General features: G+C 42.6%; 1 protein-coding gene across 1 annotated transcript in view; it reads right to left on the reverse strand.

Annotated features, from left to right (window-relative positions):
* Positions 1-15,881, reverse strand: part of RTTN (rotatin) — a 228,839-nt gene that overhangs the window by 9,457 nt on the left and 203,501 nt on the right. Inside the window, exons 40-44 of the mRNA XM_040432294.1 lie at positions 11,083-11,220; positions 6,624-6,808; positions 6,006-6,111; positions 4,177-4,274; positions 1,473-1,550 (exon numbers count right to left, since the gene is read on the reverse strand). Coding sequence (XP_040288228.1) covers positions 1,473-1,550; positions 4,177-4,274; positions 6,006-6,111; positions 6,624-6,808; positions 11,083-11,220 — 605 coding nt within the window. The remainder of the gene's footprint in view (positions 1-1,472; positions 1,551-4,176; positions 4,275-6,005; positions 6,112-6,623; positions 6,809-11,082; positions 11,221-15,881) is intronic.

The raw sequence follows: 15,881 nt of genomic DNA on the forward strand, positions 1-15,881 counted from the left end.
CGCCGACCCACTCTGCCACCTGGGGCTGGCACTGACTGCCATTCCGCCGTGAAAACGGTGAGATGGAACAACTCCTTTAAGAAAATGACCATGTCGTTTTGTAGGTAAAGATTTAGTATAACTTGCCTTTTTTCATTTACAAATCCCTGCTAATTCTCATCATCTAGTGGTTGGTCCTACTGAGAACCTGAACGACTGCTTAGCAGTCCAGTGTGCCTTCTCATCAAAGAAACAGCGGGAATTTAAAAGAATAAAATACAAATCATACTGAATCCTTTTCCACAAATTTATATATCCATCTGCTCTGCTCTATCTGAGGACGCTCAAAGCACAAGGTGACAGAGTACTTTGTGGCAGAACTTGCTGTTAAATTTTAAATTCTGCAAATTTGTGATACTTTTGTCATGGTCATGTACGTGTGCAAAGTCCCAAGGCCGCTTACATTCCATCCTTAGAACCAGGTCATGAAATGGTATTATGCAGTGAAGAGACTGCACTTATAATAGATACTATGTGAACCATCTACAGCCCGAAGCAATGATTTTCATTATGATTAAGTAACACGTGTTTTTGTTTCCAGCAGCCTGTTCTAAAACTGATAACATATCATCTAAAAGACTGAGTATAAAACTGTCAATACAGATGCAATGCACATGTAGCAGGTGGAAAACTGTTAATCACCTCTATATTCCTTCTCATGTTAAAGACAGATTCATACGAACAATAATAACCATCAATTCTATATTCTAGTTAATTTGCATACTTACTAAATATATATAAAAAAAGTCAGGGGCCGATTTACAGTATGAATTGGTGTTGATTCAGCCATAATTTATGCCAACTGTATGGTATAAATCTCACGAAGCCCTGCTCTGTCTAAGCCAATTTTCTTTTTTTGAAAAGTGCAGGAAAATCACTAGTTTTTGCACAAGTCAAAAAGAGTTACAAAGAAGTGAAACACTAATTTGGGAAACCACCCCTGACCGCTCTCTGAAGCTCTGCATGTCCCTCTCTCCTCTGGACGCAGATACAGTTGAACACAATAGTGAAGCAGGGAGCAGTCAGCTCACCATTCACCTACTGACATAGTTCAGGGCAAGCATGCGTGATGTAGTGACGTCATCACGCCTGCTGCGCTCAAAGAGTGGTGCAGATGTGCTTTGGCCTGTCCGTAGGGGAAGGTAAGTTTTCAAACTGAAGGCACAACTCTGTGAGGGGACCATCTAATCTGATTAAAAAACTTGGTTTTGACCTCTGGTTGCTAAAGATTGCCCCCTAAGGGCTTTACTCTTTCCAAATTAAAGCTTTACTAGACACTGCCATTTATGAGCAGATCACATATTTCTGCCCAAACAGAGCACTAGAGTATATATATATTTTTTTTTAAAAGCTGTCAATCATTCTGCTAGACTGTTACCTTTTAAGCATAGTGTCCACCCCTCATACAAGTCATTTAACCAATAAGTACTTACTTTGCACTCTTCATTTTTGTAAATACAGTTCCTCATAAGCTGTATATTCATTTTTAACTCCTTGCAAAGATTTTCTTCCTGTAATAGTAGAATAGAAGTCGCCAACATTTTTTTTTTTACAAAGTTAAACATTAATTTAAAAATCCAATTTCTGAGGTCCATTATATTCAACTAATTTAAAGAGTACTCCGGCATTACAAAAAATGGCTTGAACATACATGTGACAATCCAGGCGTAATTAAAGTTCTCACCATGATTGTCACCTAGTGTTTGTAATCCAAAGGAGAAAAATATCCAGCTCACCATAAGCGTTCGGTGCACGGAGAGGATCGGACTCGTCCCTTGTATAATCAGAAAAGAATAGAAAGTTCTCCAGCATCCATCAGTATTGATCGTCTTTATTGTAGATCGGTATAAACGTACATACTTCAATCTTCACCACCCTCCACCACAGGTTAACATGTTTCAAACTCGAAAGTTCTTAGTCATAACTTAGTCATAACTCTGGTTATGACTAAGAACTTTCGAGTTTGAAACATGTTAACCTGTGGTGGAGGGTGGTGAAGATTGAAGTATGTATGTTTATACCGATCTACAATAAAGACGATCAATACTGATGGATGCTGGAGAACTTTCTATTCTTTTCTCACCTAGTGTTTCCAGACTTCCAGATTCAGCTTTGAACTGATTTGGGACAATTTACTAATCCTATAGATGGTGTACGCTTAGACCGGCTGTCTAGACCTGCACCAGACTTATCACAGGGGCTCAGGCTGGGTGATAAATGTGCTGCAAGGACACACACTTTCAGTTAAAGGGAGTCTTTCACCACAATTTCACCTTATACACTGCTTACATAGCGCTGTAGCATAAATGTACGAGTCAAATAGTACCTTTTGTTCTGACATTGACCAGCAGCAAAAACACATTTTTATTCATATGCAAATGAGGGGTCACAAGTGCCCGGGAGAGACGTTCGGGCTGTAAGTGCCCAGGCCGCTCTGCCTTCTTCTCAGATAACTCCTCCCCAGCCTCTTGCTTGGCCCGTCCTGTAAGCCCCGTCATCTAATGTACTGGCCAAGATCCTGCCGGCGCATGCTCGGTCCTGGACTGCGCATTTACGGGATCTTGGCCAGTACATTCGATGACGGGGCTTACAGGACGGGCCAAGCAAGAGGATGGGGAGGAGTTATCTAAGAAGAAGGCAGAGCGGCCTGGGTACGTACAGCCCGAACGTCACCCCTGGGCACTTGCGAGCCCTCATTTGAATATGAATAAAACTGCGTTTTTGCTGCTGGTCAATGTCAGAACAAAAGGTACCATTTGACTGATGTACATTTATGCTACAGCGCTATGTAAGCAGTGTATAAGGTGAAATTGTGGTGACAGACTCCCTTTAACTCTGTACCAACTATTAGTTGGCTGAAGTTTACACCAGAACAGAGAAGCAATTTTGGCATTTAATTTCACACCATAGACCACACTTTTCTTGTAAGCCATACCCCTGGTAAAGCTAGGTAGGAGCGTTAGTAGCCACTTAGATCTGGAGCCTCTGGCCTGGATCATAAGTGTTAAGCCTCAAACTGCTGACCAGAACCATTTTCAAAATGACTGAACTAACTTTATTTCTTTACTTGTGTTGGTGCTCACTGCTGCCACTTTTAGCCCTGCCTGGGGCAGCATCATGTTTTCCTGCTTGACTTTTCTTCCCATAGATTTATGCGTTGCAACACCTTTGGGAGCACTGGACCTGCTGTGGCCAGATTACAAATCATGAGCACAGGAAAGAGCAGCAGCCTGGTTCTGTGCTGATGACGTGTTATCTAGGTGTAGAGATCCAAATCTCCAGGGAGTGCAGTCCGTAATAAATCCATTATTTATGTACAAAGGGAACACCGAGGACTCTTCACTAGTAAATCAGGAACAGGGAGCTTCTATACCTCCCCCTCCCAAGAAAAGTCAGAGGTAAAAATCAAGTTCATCTTTCTGCAAAAAATGCCACTAAAAACACAAAAATGCACAAAACAGTTATTCCCCTGATGCATACCCTGTCATTCCAGCTTTTTCGGTGCTCCCTACCTGTGCCTGCTTATTGTGCCAAAGCGATGATGTGCACCGCTGCAATCACTGGACTGTGCCCCAGATGTTTTAGGACTCTAGCAATGCCCATGGGGTTAGGTTTCTCTAAACGTCACATTCTGACACAAAGCCAGAATCTAGGTGCCCACACATTAGTTTAAAAAATGAAGGAAATTAGCATTTTGTTCATACAACATAAAGATAATCATTCTATCTTGGTATCACCCTAATACCTGATCTGTGGCCCCCCAATATATTTGGTTACAGTATAAAAAAAAAACATGACCATTAGAATGCGGCAAATTCCCCAAAAGGGGAAATTTTGCAGAAAGGGTGTCTTTGATTCAGCACATCTAAACCTGTAGTCATGACTGATAAGGGAACAAGCCTCGAACGTTAACCACAACTCGATCTTCAATATACTTGCTTCCTTCATCACTTCCTCAGGAAGCGTGTTTGCAGGCTTATACAATGCATCCAGTAGTTAGTGATATTACTAAGTGGAGCCCTCCGAAATCATACACTACAAATAATCATCTGCCGAGTCTATGTATCACATGTACTTACATACATTGTCAAGGTCTTTAAACCCAAAATGCTGATCAATTTGTAGCTCAGTAAATACCTTTTTTTTCTGTGAAGACTTCCCTGGTCTTAGTGACTCCAGCGTTAACTGTGCATGAATATGCTTCATCTTCTCCGTGCAGGTATCAATAAGGTGAGCTAGAAGAACAGGTAGCAAAAAAAAAAAAAAAAATTCATAGAACCTTTCTTCTTAAATTAGACCATTTCCTTCTCAAAATCCACAATGAAGAGAGACACTATTGGCCCTACATATGTAGGATCTCTCCATAATGTCTATAAAGGTAAGGGTGGCACTGGGGGAAAGTGTGAAATTAAACTTTATGACATCTAGATTCCCAACACCTAATACAACAATAATACCCCCAGAATGTACTTAAAGTGGTTTTTCAGGATTTTAATACTGGTGACCTAACCTCAGGATAGTTAATCAATATCGGATCGGTGGGGGTCCGACACCCGGCACCCAAGCCGATTAGCTGGTTGAAGGGAAGGACATGCTCCGTGCTTCATTGTTTAACTGCTTGCCGTCAACAGCGCAGAGGTGAGCAGGTGTAACTACAAGAAGTTGTCCCATTCACTTTTATAGGAGGGCTCGTTCCTATACACTTTAATAGGGAGGAGCCGCCCCATTGAAATGAATGAAACGGCTTGTAATTACACCTGCTCACCTCTGCGCTGTCGAAAGCAAGCAGGTAAACAATGAAGGGAAGGCTGCGCTCGCACGGAGCACGGCCTTTCCTTCAACCAGCTGATCAGCAGAGGTCACCAATATTAAAATCCCGGGAAAACCCATTTAAGGAACTTAATTCCCAGGCTACACAGATTCAATTTACTATGGGAAACATGTACATGCCTTGCACGGTGTTTATCAAGTATTTTACACACTATCCTAACTTTTTTACATCTCACCCAACAAGTGGGTGTGGCTTATTGCAAAGAGGCATGGCTTCGCAGGAAGGAGGCGTGTTTTAAATGCAACACAATGCATGTGTAGATTATACATGCTATTACTGCACGAGTCTCTATATGTACTGGATGTGAATTGGTTAGTAGTCTAGATCCAGTAGACGGTATGTCGTTGGGATCTAGATCTATATCTTTATTACATATACATACACATTATTAGCCACATTTGCATAGTCTCCAGGGAGGGCAGGAACAGAGACTGTGTGTGGTGGTGTCCTCTATGTAATGTCTTGTATCTTCGTGTAATATCTATTGCTTCGTCACCTCTATGTTAACACTAAAGTATTTTTTTATATAAGTATCTGCAAGGGTTGTATGTTACTCCTGGGGTGTATGAAGAACTGGAGGGGGTTTATATAGGAAACGTCTAGGAACAGAATAAAAGGGATGAAATATGGAGATAGATGCAAATCTCCCATTTCCAAGAGGCAAATTCCTTTTTTTCAGGTGCACATTAAGACTGTATTACTTACAGACAGTATTAGTAAATCTGCCCCTTTGGGAATTTTCTTGTATAAGAGAAGATGGACTTTCTATGACCAATGTCACAATTTGGGGTGTCTCACCAGAGAGACCTGATATTATATTTACATATTACATGTGAAGAAGATGCAGGTCTTATCTTGCACTTAGAACCACTCTGTTCTTTCAAATCATAACTAAAAACTGCCACAAAATTGGAATTGTTGCTTTAAAAAAGGCTGTGTAAAACTCCCCTTAGGCGAGTTCCCACGGGAATTCGGCACATAAAAATCTTCCACGTTGTGGGAAACGTGTGCCACTGTGGGTGGCACATTATATGTGGTATGATAAAGCACTAATAGGGCGCTCCATGATGTGATTTTGGCGTCTCTTCTATTATAATCCTTTGTGCAGCCTCCTAGAATAATGAGAGAACCTCACCTTGTAGGCTGTATGCCTGGGCGCTTCTGCTGATGGCCAACAGAAGAATTAAGCAATTCCCACTGATCTGTCTGAGGGGGTCCTCTGATGATTTCTCTTCATATGTCTACATCAAATATCAAACATTTACAAATTGGTTAAAGGAGAACCTCAAAGATTGGAAATATATTCTAGATTGTCACATTTCCAACACCTGTAAACTGCTGAACCAACCATCCATGAGAAAAAAAGCTACTTTCAAATTTCACTGCTTGTTACGACTGGAATTCCTTAGAGACCAGAGACAGAAAAGAGGAACATCTTCCATGTCTGAGACCTCAAAAGCTCTCACTATGAGGACAGAGACAGAAAAGAGGAACATCTTCCATGTCTGAGACCTCAAAAGCTCTCACTATGAGGAGGAAGACACTCACTGCCATCATATGTCAGGTAATTCTCCCACAGTCTAAACAACATGATTTTCTGTTATATGACCATCTGTTTGGCTCTTCTTTCAGCAAACAGTGTATTTCCAATACACACTAATATACTGGTAGTGAATGTGAGGTGGCCATGTTGGGTAAAGTTTTTATTTGGCTCATGTACTTACATGCACTGTATTAGAAAACAAACGCTAACCTGTAAAATTATTTTGCAGAGGCTACTTCCCATTCTGTTTCCATCTAATAAAGAAGTGAGTGTTGCGTTTGACTGATATGGTTGCCGAATTCCTTCTTCTGCTAGAAGAACTGATAGAAATTGCAGGCTGGCGATGTAAAGATGCAGATATTTTTCAGATAGCGTTAAGCATTCAGAAATGGTATCTAGAAAAAAAAAAGTTTGACATAATTTTTAAAGAAAAACATGCAAAGTTCTACAATTAATAGTTTTTTATATTAATTATTCATGTCTAATTTATAACATACTAGCAGAAGGACCCGGCTTCACACGGGTGTATTTCATCTATTTTATTTAATGTTTCTGTGTGTCGTTAAAAGATATCGACAGTATCCCCCATAACCGTGACCTCTACAGCACCCCGCACCACTGTCTGCTGAGCTGTGTATCTAATCCTATCCTGTGTGATACTGTCTGCTGAGCTGTGTATCTAATCCTATCCTGTGTGATACTGTCTGCTGAGCTGTGTATCTAATCCTATCCTGTGTGATAATGTCTGCTGAGCTGTGTATCTAATCCTATCCTGTGTGATAATGTCTGCTGAGCTGTGTATCTAATCCTATCCTGTGTGATAATGTCTGCTGAGCTGTGTATCTAATCCTATCCTGTGTGATACTGTCTGCTGAGCTGTGTATCTAATCCTACCATGTGTGATACTGTCTGCTGAGCTATGTATCTAATCCTATCCTGTGTGATACTGTCTGCTGAGCTGTGTATCTAACCCTATCCTGTGTGATAATGTCTGCTGAGCTGTGTATCTAATCCTATCCTGTGTGATACTGTCTGCTGAGCTGTGTATCGAATCCTATCCTGTGTGATATTGTCTGCTGAGCTGTGTATCTAATCCTATCCTGTGTGATACTGTCTGCTGAGCTGTGTATCTAATCCTATCCTGTGTGATACTGTCTGCTGAGCTGTGTATCTAATCCTATCCTGTGTGATACTGTCTGCTGAGCTGTGTATCTAATCCTATCCTGTGTGATACTGTCTGCTGAGCTGTGTATCTAATCCTATCCTGTGTGATAATGTCTGCTGAGCTGTGTATCTAATCCTATCCTGTGTGATAATGTCTGCTGAGCTTTGTATCTAATCCTATCCTGTGTGATACTGTCTGCTGAGCTGTGTATCTAATCCTACCATGTGTGATACTGTCTGCTGAGCTATGTATCTAATCCTATACTGTGTGATACTGTCTGCTGAGCTTTGCATCTAATCCTATCCTGTGTGATACTGTCTGCTGAGCTGTGTATCTAATCCTACCATGTGTGATACTGTCTGCTGAGCTGTGTATCTAACCTTATGTTGTGTGATACTGTCTGCTGAGCTTTGCATCTAATCCTATCCTGTGTGATACTGTCTGCTGAGCTGTGTATCTAATCCTACCATGTGTGATACTGTCTGCTGAGCTGTGTATCTAACCTTATGTTGTGTGATACTGTCTGCTGAGCTTTGCATCTAATCCTATCCTGTGTGAAAACCTGGTAAATTAAATGTGAACTTATATTGGCGGATACACGTCATATGACTGAATATTTAAGGACCTGCAAACTACTAAAACCTGTGATCAGTTGTTATGGAAACCTGGAGTAGGACCTGCGAGCTTCTATTGACTGATAAGGGACATGTGACCGTGTGTATGGCAGTTGGCATATGAAGAGAAACACTTGCAGGCTTCTATTGGCTAATGCAGGTCATTTTTTGGGAATATCTCAGGAACGGTACGTCCTAGAGAGCTGAGACTCCGTCTAAAACCTTCCCGGACACCTGATGTACCTGTGTGCCAAATTTGGTGAAGATCGGTCCAGTTGTTTGGTCGCACATAAATAACTGACAGACGTCCAGACAGACAGAAACTCTGTGCTACTGAACTCCCTCTGCGTAGCCATAGATAAAGGGGGTAACTTATAAATATAGGCATATATCTGTCGCAGATTCAGTTGCAAAGGGGATTTGTGGTCAAATCTGTGACTTCTTCCCCTTCCACTCCACGAATGCCAGTTCTAAGAAAAAGACGACGTGGTATGGGCGGGGAAGGAGGCAGGCGGGCCGGCCCGTTTCAGTTATCATTTTCTATGCCTGTTTTAGCACGGGAGCTGGTATAGATTTAGGCCGGCAGTGGATGCGCCCAAGTTATGTAGAGGCCGATGCCTCTTCGTAACTTAGGTGCATCAAGCACCAGTGCAGAGTTAAGACTGGCATCTAAAATGCTGGTCTTAATAAATTACCCCATAAGTACCTAAACTATTGACTAAACCTATTCTAAATGTGTTTAAAAGAATTTTCGGAATATACCGTACTTTAGTTTATTTTAGTTTTTAGCTTTCCATGTGAAATAGGCACCTGACATTCAGGGGCTGGCAGAGTTAAGGATGTTTGATTATTCTTCTTCTGGTGAAGCCATTCCTTTGTTGATTTGGATGTATGCTTTGGGTCATTGTCATGCTGAAAGATGCAGTTCCTCTTCATGTTCAGCTTTCTAGCAGAAGCCTGAAGGTTTTGTGCCAATATTGACTGGTATTTTGAACTGTTCATAATTCCCTCTAGCTTAACTAAGGCCCCAGTTCCAGCTGAAGAAAAACAGCCCCAAAGCATGATGCCGCCACCACCATGCTTCACTGTGGGTATGGTGTTCTTTTGGTGATGTGCAGTGTTGTTTTTGGCGCCAAACATATCTTTTGGAATTATGGCCAAAATGTTCAACCTTGGTTTCATCAGACCATAACACCTTTTCCCACATGCTTTTGGGAGACTTCAGATGTGTTTTTGCAAAATGTATCCTGGCTTTAATGTTTTTTTTTTCGTAAGAAAAGGCTTTCATCTTGCCACTCTACCCCATAGCCCAGACATATGAAGAATACGAGAGATTGTTGTCACATGTACCACACAGCCAGTACTTGACAGATATTCCTGCAGCTACTTTAATGTTACTGTAGGCCTCTTGGTAGCCTCCCAGACCAGTTTTCTTCTCGTCTTTTCATCAATTTTGGAGGGACGTCCAGTTCTTGGTAATGTCACTGTTGTGCCATATTTTCTCCACTTGATGATGACTGTCTTCACTGTGTTCCATGGTATATCTAATGCCTTGGAAATTCTTTTGTACCCTTTTCCTGACTGATACCTTTTAACAATGAGATCCCACTGATGTTTTGGAAGCTCTCTGTGGACCATGGCTTTTGCTGTGGGATGCGACTGAGAAAATTTCAGGAAAGACCAACTAGAGCAGCTGAACTTTATTTGGGGTTAATCAGATGCACTATAAATGATGGCAGGTGTATGCTGACTCCTATTTAACATGATTTTGAATGTGATTGCTCAATTCTGAACACAGCTACATCCCCAGTTATAAGAGGGTGTGCATACTTATGCAACCACATTATTATTATATATATTTTTTTTCTTCCCTCCATCTATAACAGCGGTTCTCAACCTAGGGTTCGCGACCCCTTTGGGGGTCGATCGGCACTTTCCGGGGGGTTGCCTGAGGCTTCCTATTGTGGGTCGCCCGCACAACGGCAGCGGCCCCTTATCCTCGCGCACAGGAAGTGATGTCCTATCACTGCCTGTGCTTGAAGGAGCCTGACGTCTGGACGGGTAAGTCGGGCCGCCTGTCTGCTGAGGTCCGAGTTTTTTCGTTAATGACAACGCCGCTGAGCACCACTGCCACCAATGATTTAATTGAGCCTGGCTGAGCCTTGCTAATTTTATTTTAATTATTTGGCTGAGCAAGGCTTAATTTATTTGGGGGGACACGAAGCACCGCTGATTTATTTATTTGGGGGACCCTGAGCACCATTGATTTATTTATTTGGGGGGGGGGGGGGGCCTGAAGCACCGCCGATTTATTTATTTGGGGGACCCTGAGCACCACTGATTTTTTTTTTTTTTTTGGGGGGGGGGGGGGGTACTGTGAGCACTACCAAGTTATTTATTTGAGGGGTACTGTGCGCACCACTGATTTATTTTTTAGGGGGTATTTGTTGTTTATTATTTATTTTAAAGTTATTTATTTGGTTTACAAATATTTTGTATTTATGCTAAAGTTCTGTGGTTATGAATGAATACTTGTGTATTTGAATTAACATTTGGTGTATTGGTGTCTGTGCGTGTTTTTGGTGGGTCATCATAACAGTAGCAAAATTAGTTATGACGTAGCAAGGAAAAATTTTTTATGGTTGGGGGTCACCACAACATGAGGAACTGTATTAAGGGGTCACGGCTTTAGAAAGGTTGAGAACCACTGATCTCTAAGATTTCAGTTTGTTTTTCAATTGAGTGGTACAGTTTATAGGTCACATTAAAAGTGGAAAAAGTTCTGAAATGATTTATCTTTGTCTCATTTTTTTACATCACAGAAACCTGACATTTTAACAGGGGTGTGTATATATATATTTTTCTAACAAAGAAGAAGAAAAAAGCATACCAAAAAATGCAATCCCACACTTCGACAAGGCTGCAGTTATGGGAGAGATAACACCTGGTCCATTTTTTCTTAGCAAGATGGTTAAAAATGAAAATATGTCTGTCCATGACTTATAAATTGCAGCTTTTAGCTCGATATCTGAAATAAAAATACACAAACATAATATAAAAGAATAATAACCTCTGCAATGACCACATTAGGAATCTGGATAAATACAAAAAGCTGCATAAAAGATGGGACATAAAGGAATAAAAGCTTTTATCACTTGTTTGATGTGAAAACTACAATAAACAAAGCTTACAAAATGAAACGTTTTCCATTATACAACCAATAATGCACAATATCTACTGATATTCATGTATAAAGTGCATGCACAGACAACAAACAAATAAAACATGGCTTTCCATTCCAAAAGCCGTCCAAATGTAATGAAACACTGAGCAAAATAAGAAAGCATCTGTCCAAATAGCACATTTGGTCACATAAAGGCATATTCCTACAATGTGTATTGATGGTAGGTAGGTTGCTGTTAGAGTTGAGTCTTTTGAAGGTCTTCACTAACTTCATTAGCAACTAATGGAAGTCTGAATGCTGCTTAGGTTAGGCTACTTTCACACTCGCGTTTTGACTTTCCGTTTGTGAGATCCGTTTAGGGCTCTCACATGCGGTCCAAAACAGATCAGTTTTGCCCTAATGCATTCTGAATGGAAAAGGATCCGCCCAGAATGCATCAGTTTGCCTTCGTTCAGTTTCCATTCCGCTCTGGAGGCAGAACACCAAAACGCTGCCTGCAGCGTTTTGCTGTCCGCTTGACGAAAATGAACCACAATCTGGCAACAATAGAAAATGGATCCGTCTCCCATTGACTTGCAATGGAGTTCATGACGGATCCGTCTTGGCTTTGTTACAGATAATACAAACGGATCCGTTCATGACGGATGCATGCGGTTGTATTATTGCAATGCATCCGTTTTTGCAGATCCATGACGGATCCGCCCAAAACGCAAGTGTGAAAGTAGCTTTATAAAGAACACTAGCTGTGTAATGCCGGAAAAATCCTGATCAGGATTATCCCCATGCATTCTGAATGGAGAGAAATCCGTTCAGGATGCATCAGGATGCCTTCAGTTCCGGAACGGAACGTTTTTTGGCTGGAGAAAATACCGCAGCATGCTGAGCTTTTTGCTCCGACCAAAAATCCTGAACACTTGCCGCAAGGCCGGATCCGGAATTAATGCCCATTGAAAGGCATTAATCCGGATCCGGCCTTAAGCTAAACGTCGTTTCGGCGCATTACCGGATCCGACGTTTAGCTTTTTCTGAATGGTTACCATGGCTGCCAGGACGCTAAAGTCCTGTTTGCCATGGTAAAGATATATAAAGGGGTGCAAATATCAATCAAATAATCAAATTAAGGGCTCTTTCACACTTGTGTACTCCATTTGCCGGAGGTGCCCGCCGGATGCGTAACACCGCAAGTGAACTGAAAGCATTTGAAGACTGATCCGTCTTCAAAATGCGTTCAGTGTTACTATGGCAGCCAGGATGCTATTAAAGTCCTGGCTGCCATAGTAGTAGTGGGGAGCAGTATACTTACCATCCATGAGGCTCCCGGGGCGCTTCAGAGTGACGTCAGGGCGCCCCACGCGCATGGATGACGTGATCGCATGGATCACGTCATCCATGCGCATGGGGCGCTCTGACGTCATTCTGGAGCGCCCCGGGAGCTGCACGGACTGTAAGTATACTGCTCCCCCGCTCCCCACTACTACTATGGCAGCCAGGACTTTAATAGCATCCTGGCTGCCATAGTAACACTGAACGCATTTTGAAGACGGATCAGTCTTCAAATGCTTTCAGTTCACTTGCGGTGTTACGGATCCGGCGGGCACCTCCGGCAAATGGAGTACACAAGTGTGAAAGAGCCCTTAATTTGATTATTTGATTGATATTTGCACCCCTTTATATATCTTGTGTATGACAACCTCCTTTCCTTTTTTCAGTGTTAAACATTGCTGCAGGGAGAGGGAGGAGTTTGTATACGGCAGATTAAGGAGTGGAGGGGGGGTAAAGCATCCTAGTAGGACAGCACACAGAGGCTGTAGATAGGGGGAAAGCACACAAAAGGCAGCTTGCAGGAGGACAAACATAACAGCAGTATACAAGAGCACAGAGAATGCAGAGCACCCAAGACAAACTGTAGGAGGAAGGGAAATCACACACTCCTCAGCATCAGAGTAAGGCCGAATGCACACGGCCGTTGTTCACGGCCGTGAGCGGTCCGTGGTGCCGCGGCCTGGATTCCTGCTGAGAGCAGGAGCGCACGGCGTCATTGGTTGCTATGAAGCCGTGCGCTCCCTGCTGCCGCCACAGTACATTAATACACTGGTATGATCTATACCAGTGCATTACTGTACTGCGGCGGCAGCAGGTAGCGCACGGCGTCATAGCAACCAATGACGCCGTGCGCTCCTGCTCTCAGCAGGAATCCAGGCCGCGGCACCACGGACCGCTCACGGCCGTGAACAACGGCCGTGTGCATTCGGCCTAAGAGTAAGTAGAAGTGACAGAAGATTCTCATGAGCTGTAGCAGCAGAGGAATGAAGCTGTTCTGATATGTGAGAGTTAGTCAAGGTAGCAGCATCCTGGACACACAGACCTCACATCTAGCATGTACCGTATTAATGGGGTGGATACACCAACATGAGAAAAGTCTGAAACTAGGAGCAGATTGCTAACTGAATATCAGGGGGACGGAAAATGAATGAAGGAATTAAAGTTAGTAAAAAAGTTTTTACTCAACAACTAACATGTAAAAAAATTTTTTCCCATATTAAAGGTGTCCATATATTTTAAGATGTGCACTATACCTAGGCTTGATCGCAGTATAAATACATCGTGGATTCTTCACGCACGCACTTACTACACTCTGCTCGCCAAAACCTACTGCAACATCCAGAGGGTAATGCTCTGCAAAATTTTAACATGCACATTTTGTCTCTTAAATCCATTAATGGAATGATTCCTTTTGCTGTACATTGCAGATTTCCCATTAATTTTTGTTCCACCGCACTTAGTAGAGGGAGGAAAACAAACTTGCCAATTTGAATAAAATTGTAGAGTAAGTACAATTGCAGGAAGACTTAATGGTGCATTACTGAGGGCTTTAAATTACTATTACATTTGATGCTAGGAAGATATTGCATTAGAGGGATAGTAATAGGGAGAATCATCAAGGTAGAGGCTAGTTTAAAAGGATGTACTTGATGTGAGCTAAATGCCTGGTTCTCCAACATTTCACACTTCATGTTTTTTTATTTTATGTTTCACAGTATTCTAGTTATTCATGATGACTATACTTTCTCCACCAATATCATTAAAGGAAGTCTGTGACCAGGAAATTCACTGCTAAACCAGGCACAGTGTCTTTCAGGGCGAGCTCAGCTGAAAGTAATGATACCTTTCACTTAGCAGTCCGCTGCTTCAGCCTGAAGAAAAGTACTTCTAAATCATACGCAAATGAGCAGTTAAGTGCACGGAGGACGGGCCCAAGCCTTTCTGTGTCTTCCTGCTTCCTCTACTTCTTGACTAACAGGGCCAGCTTCCTGCACAGTCATTTCGCCTGGCCCTGTCAATCAAGGAGGGGTTAGTGGAGGAAGCAGGGGGAACATGGGTGCACAAAGTGGTTGTCCAGGATTAAAAAAACATATCCGATTTCTTCTATAAACAGCAACACTCCTGTCCATGGGTTGTGTCTGGTATTGTTGAAAGGGGCAAGCCAAAATCAAGAGTTGATTTTAAAAAAAAAAAGGAAAGGTCATCAATATCTGATTGATGGAGGTCCAGCAGCCCCGCCGATCAGCTGCTTGCAGAGGAGGTGGTGCTCCGTGCGAGCTACCGCATCCTCTTCATTACACTGCACTTCGTCTTGGAAGTGCAGTGTAATAAGTACTCTCTCCATTCACTTGATTGGAGCAAGTACTTGTAATTAGACTATGCTGCCAATCCACCGGAGACAACAGGTAGTAAAAAGACCAGGAAGTGGTGCTCTCAGAGAGTGTCACATCCTTGTCAAACAGCTAATTGGTGGGGGTGCCGGGTTTCGGACCCCCGCCAATCAAATATCGCTGCACAACCCCTTTAATACTTTCCCTCTTTTGATGTACCTGTTGTTAGGATAGGTCATCAATATCAGATTGGTGGGGGTTCGTCAACAAGCACCCACACAGATCAGCCCCCGAAACTAACACAGTGTATGGAGTCAGAAGCAGACAGCTCGGTAATCTATCTAGTAGGGGTGTCAGATCACTGAGCAGCAGTAACCCAGCGTGTGCACAGCTGTCTGCTTCCAACTCCTGCCAACAGCTGACCGGTGTAGCTGCGAGGAGTCAGACTTCCACCAATCAGATATCGGCAACCTATCCAAATATCAATCTACTTGAAGGGGTTGTCTCATGGTGGTTACGAACACCCTGCAATCCATCAGCCGTGGCTATGCTTGTATACTATAGGAAAAGGCGACAGCCTATGTGCGCTGCCATGGTCCCGGCCGCCAGAGAGGATGGCGCTCTTTCCTATAGTGTGCAAGCACGGCCACCGTTGATGGATTGCAGGGTGGTCATAACCATGGAAACGAGCAGTGTAAAATGCAATGAAAAAATGGGTGAAGCCAGCGAAGGAAGCAATATGGATAATAACAATACATTAGTAAGTGCCTGGTATTAACTTGCTCTACATGATAACCACCACGTGCTTAAAGGGAACCTGTCACCTCTACTATGCTACCCTCACTGAGCGTT

Source organism: Bufo bufo, chromosome 5 (assembly GCF_905171765.1).
Source record: "Bufo bufo chromosome 5, aBufBuf1.1, whole genome shotgun sequence".
NCBI classification, from domain to species: Eukaryota; Metazoa; Chordata; class Amphibia; order Anura; family Bufonidae; genus Bufo; species Bufo bufo.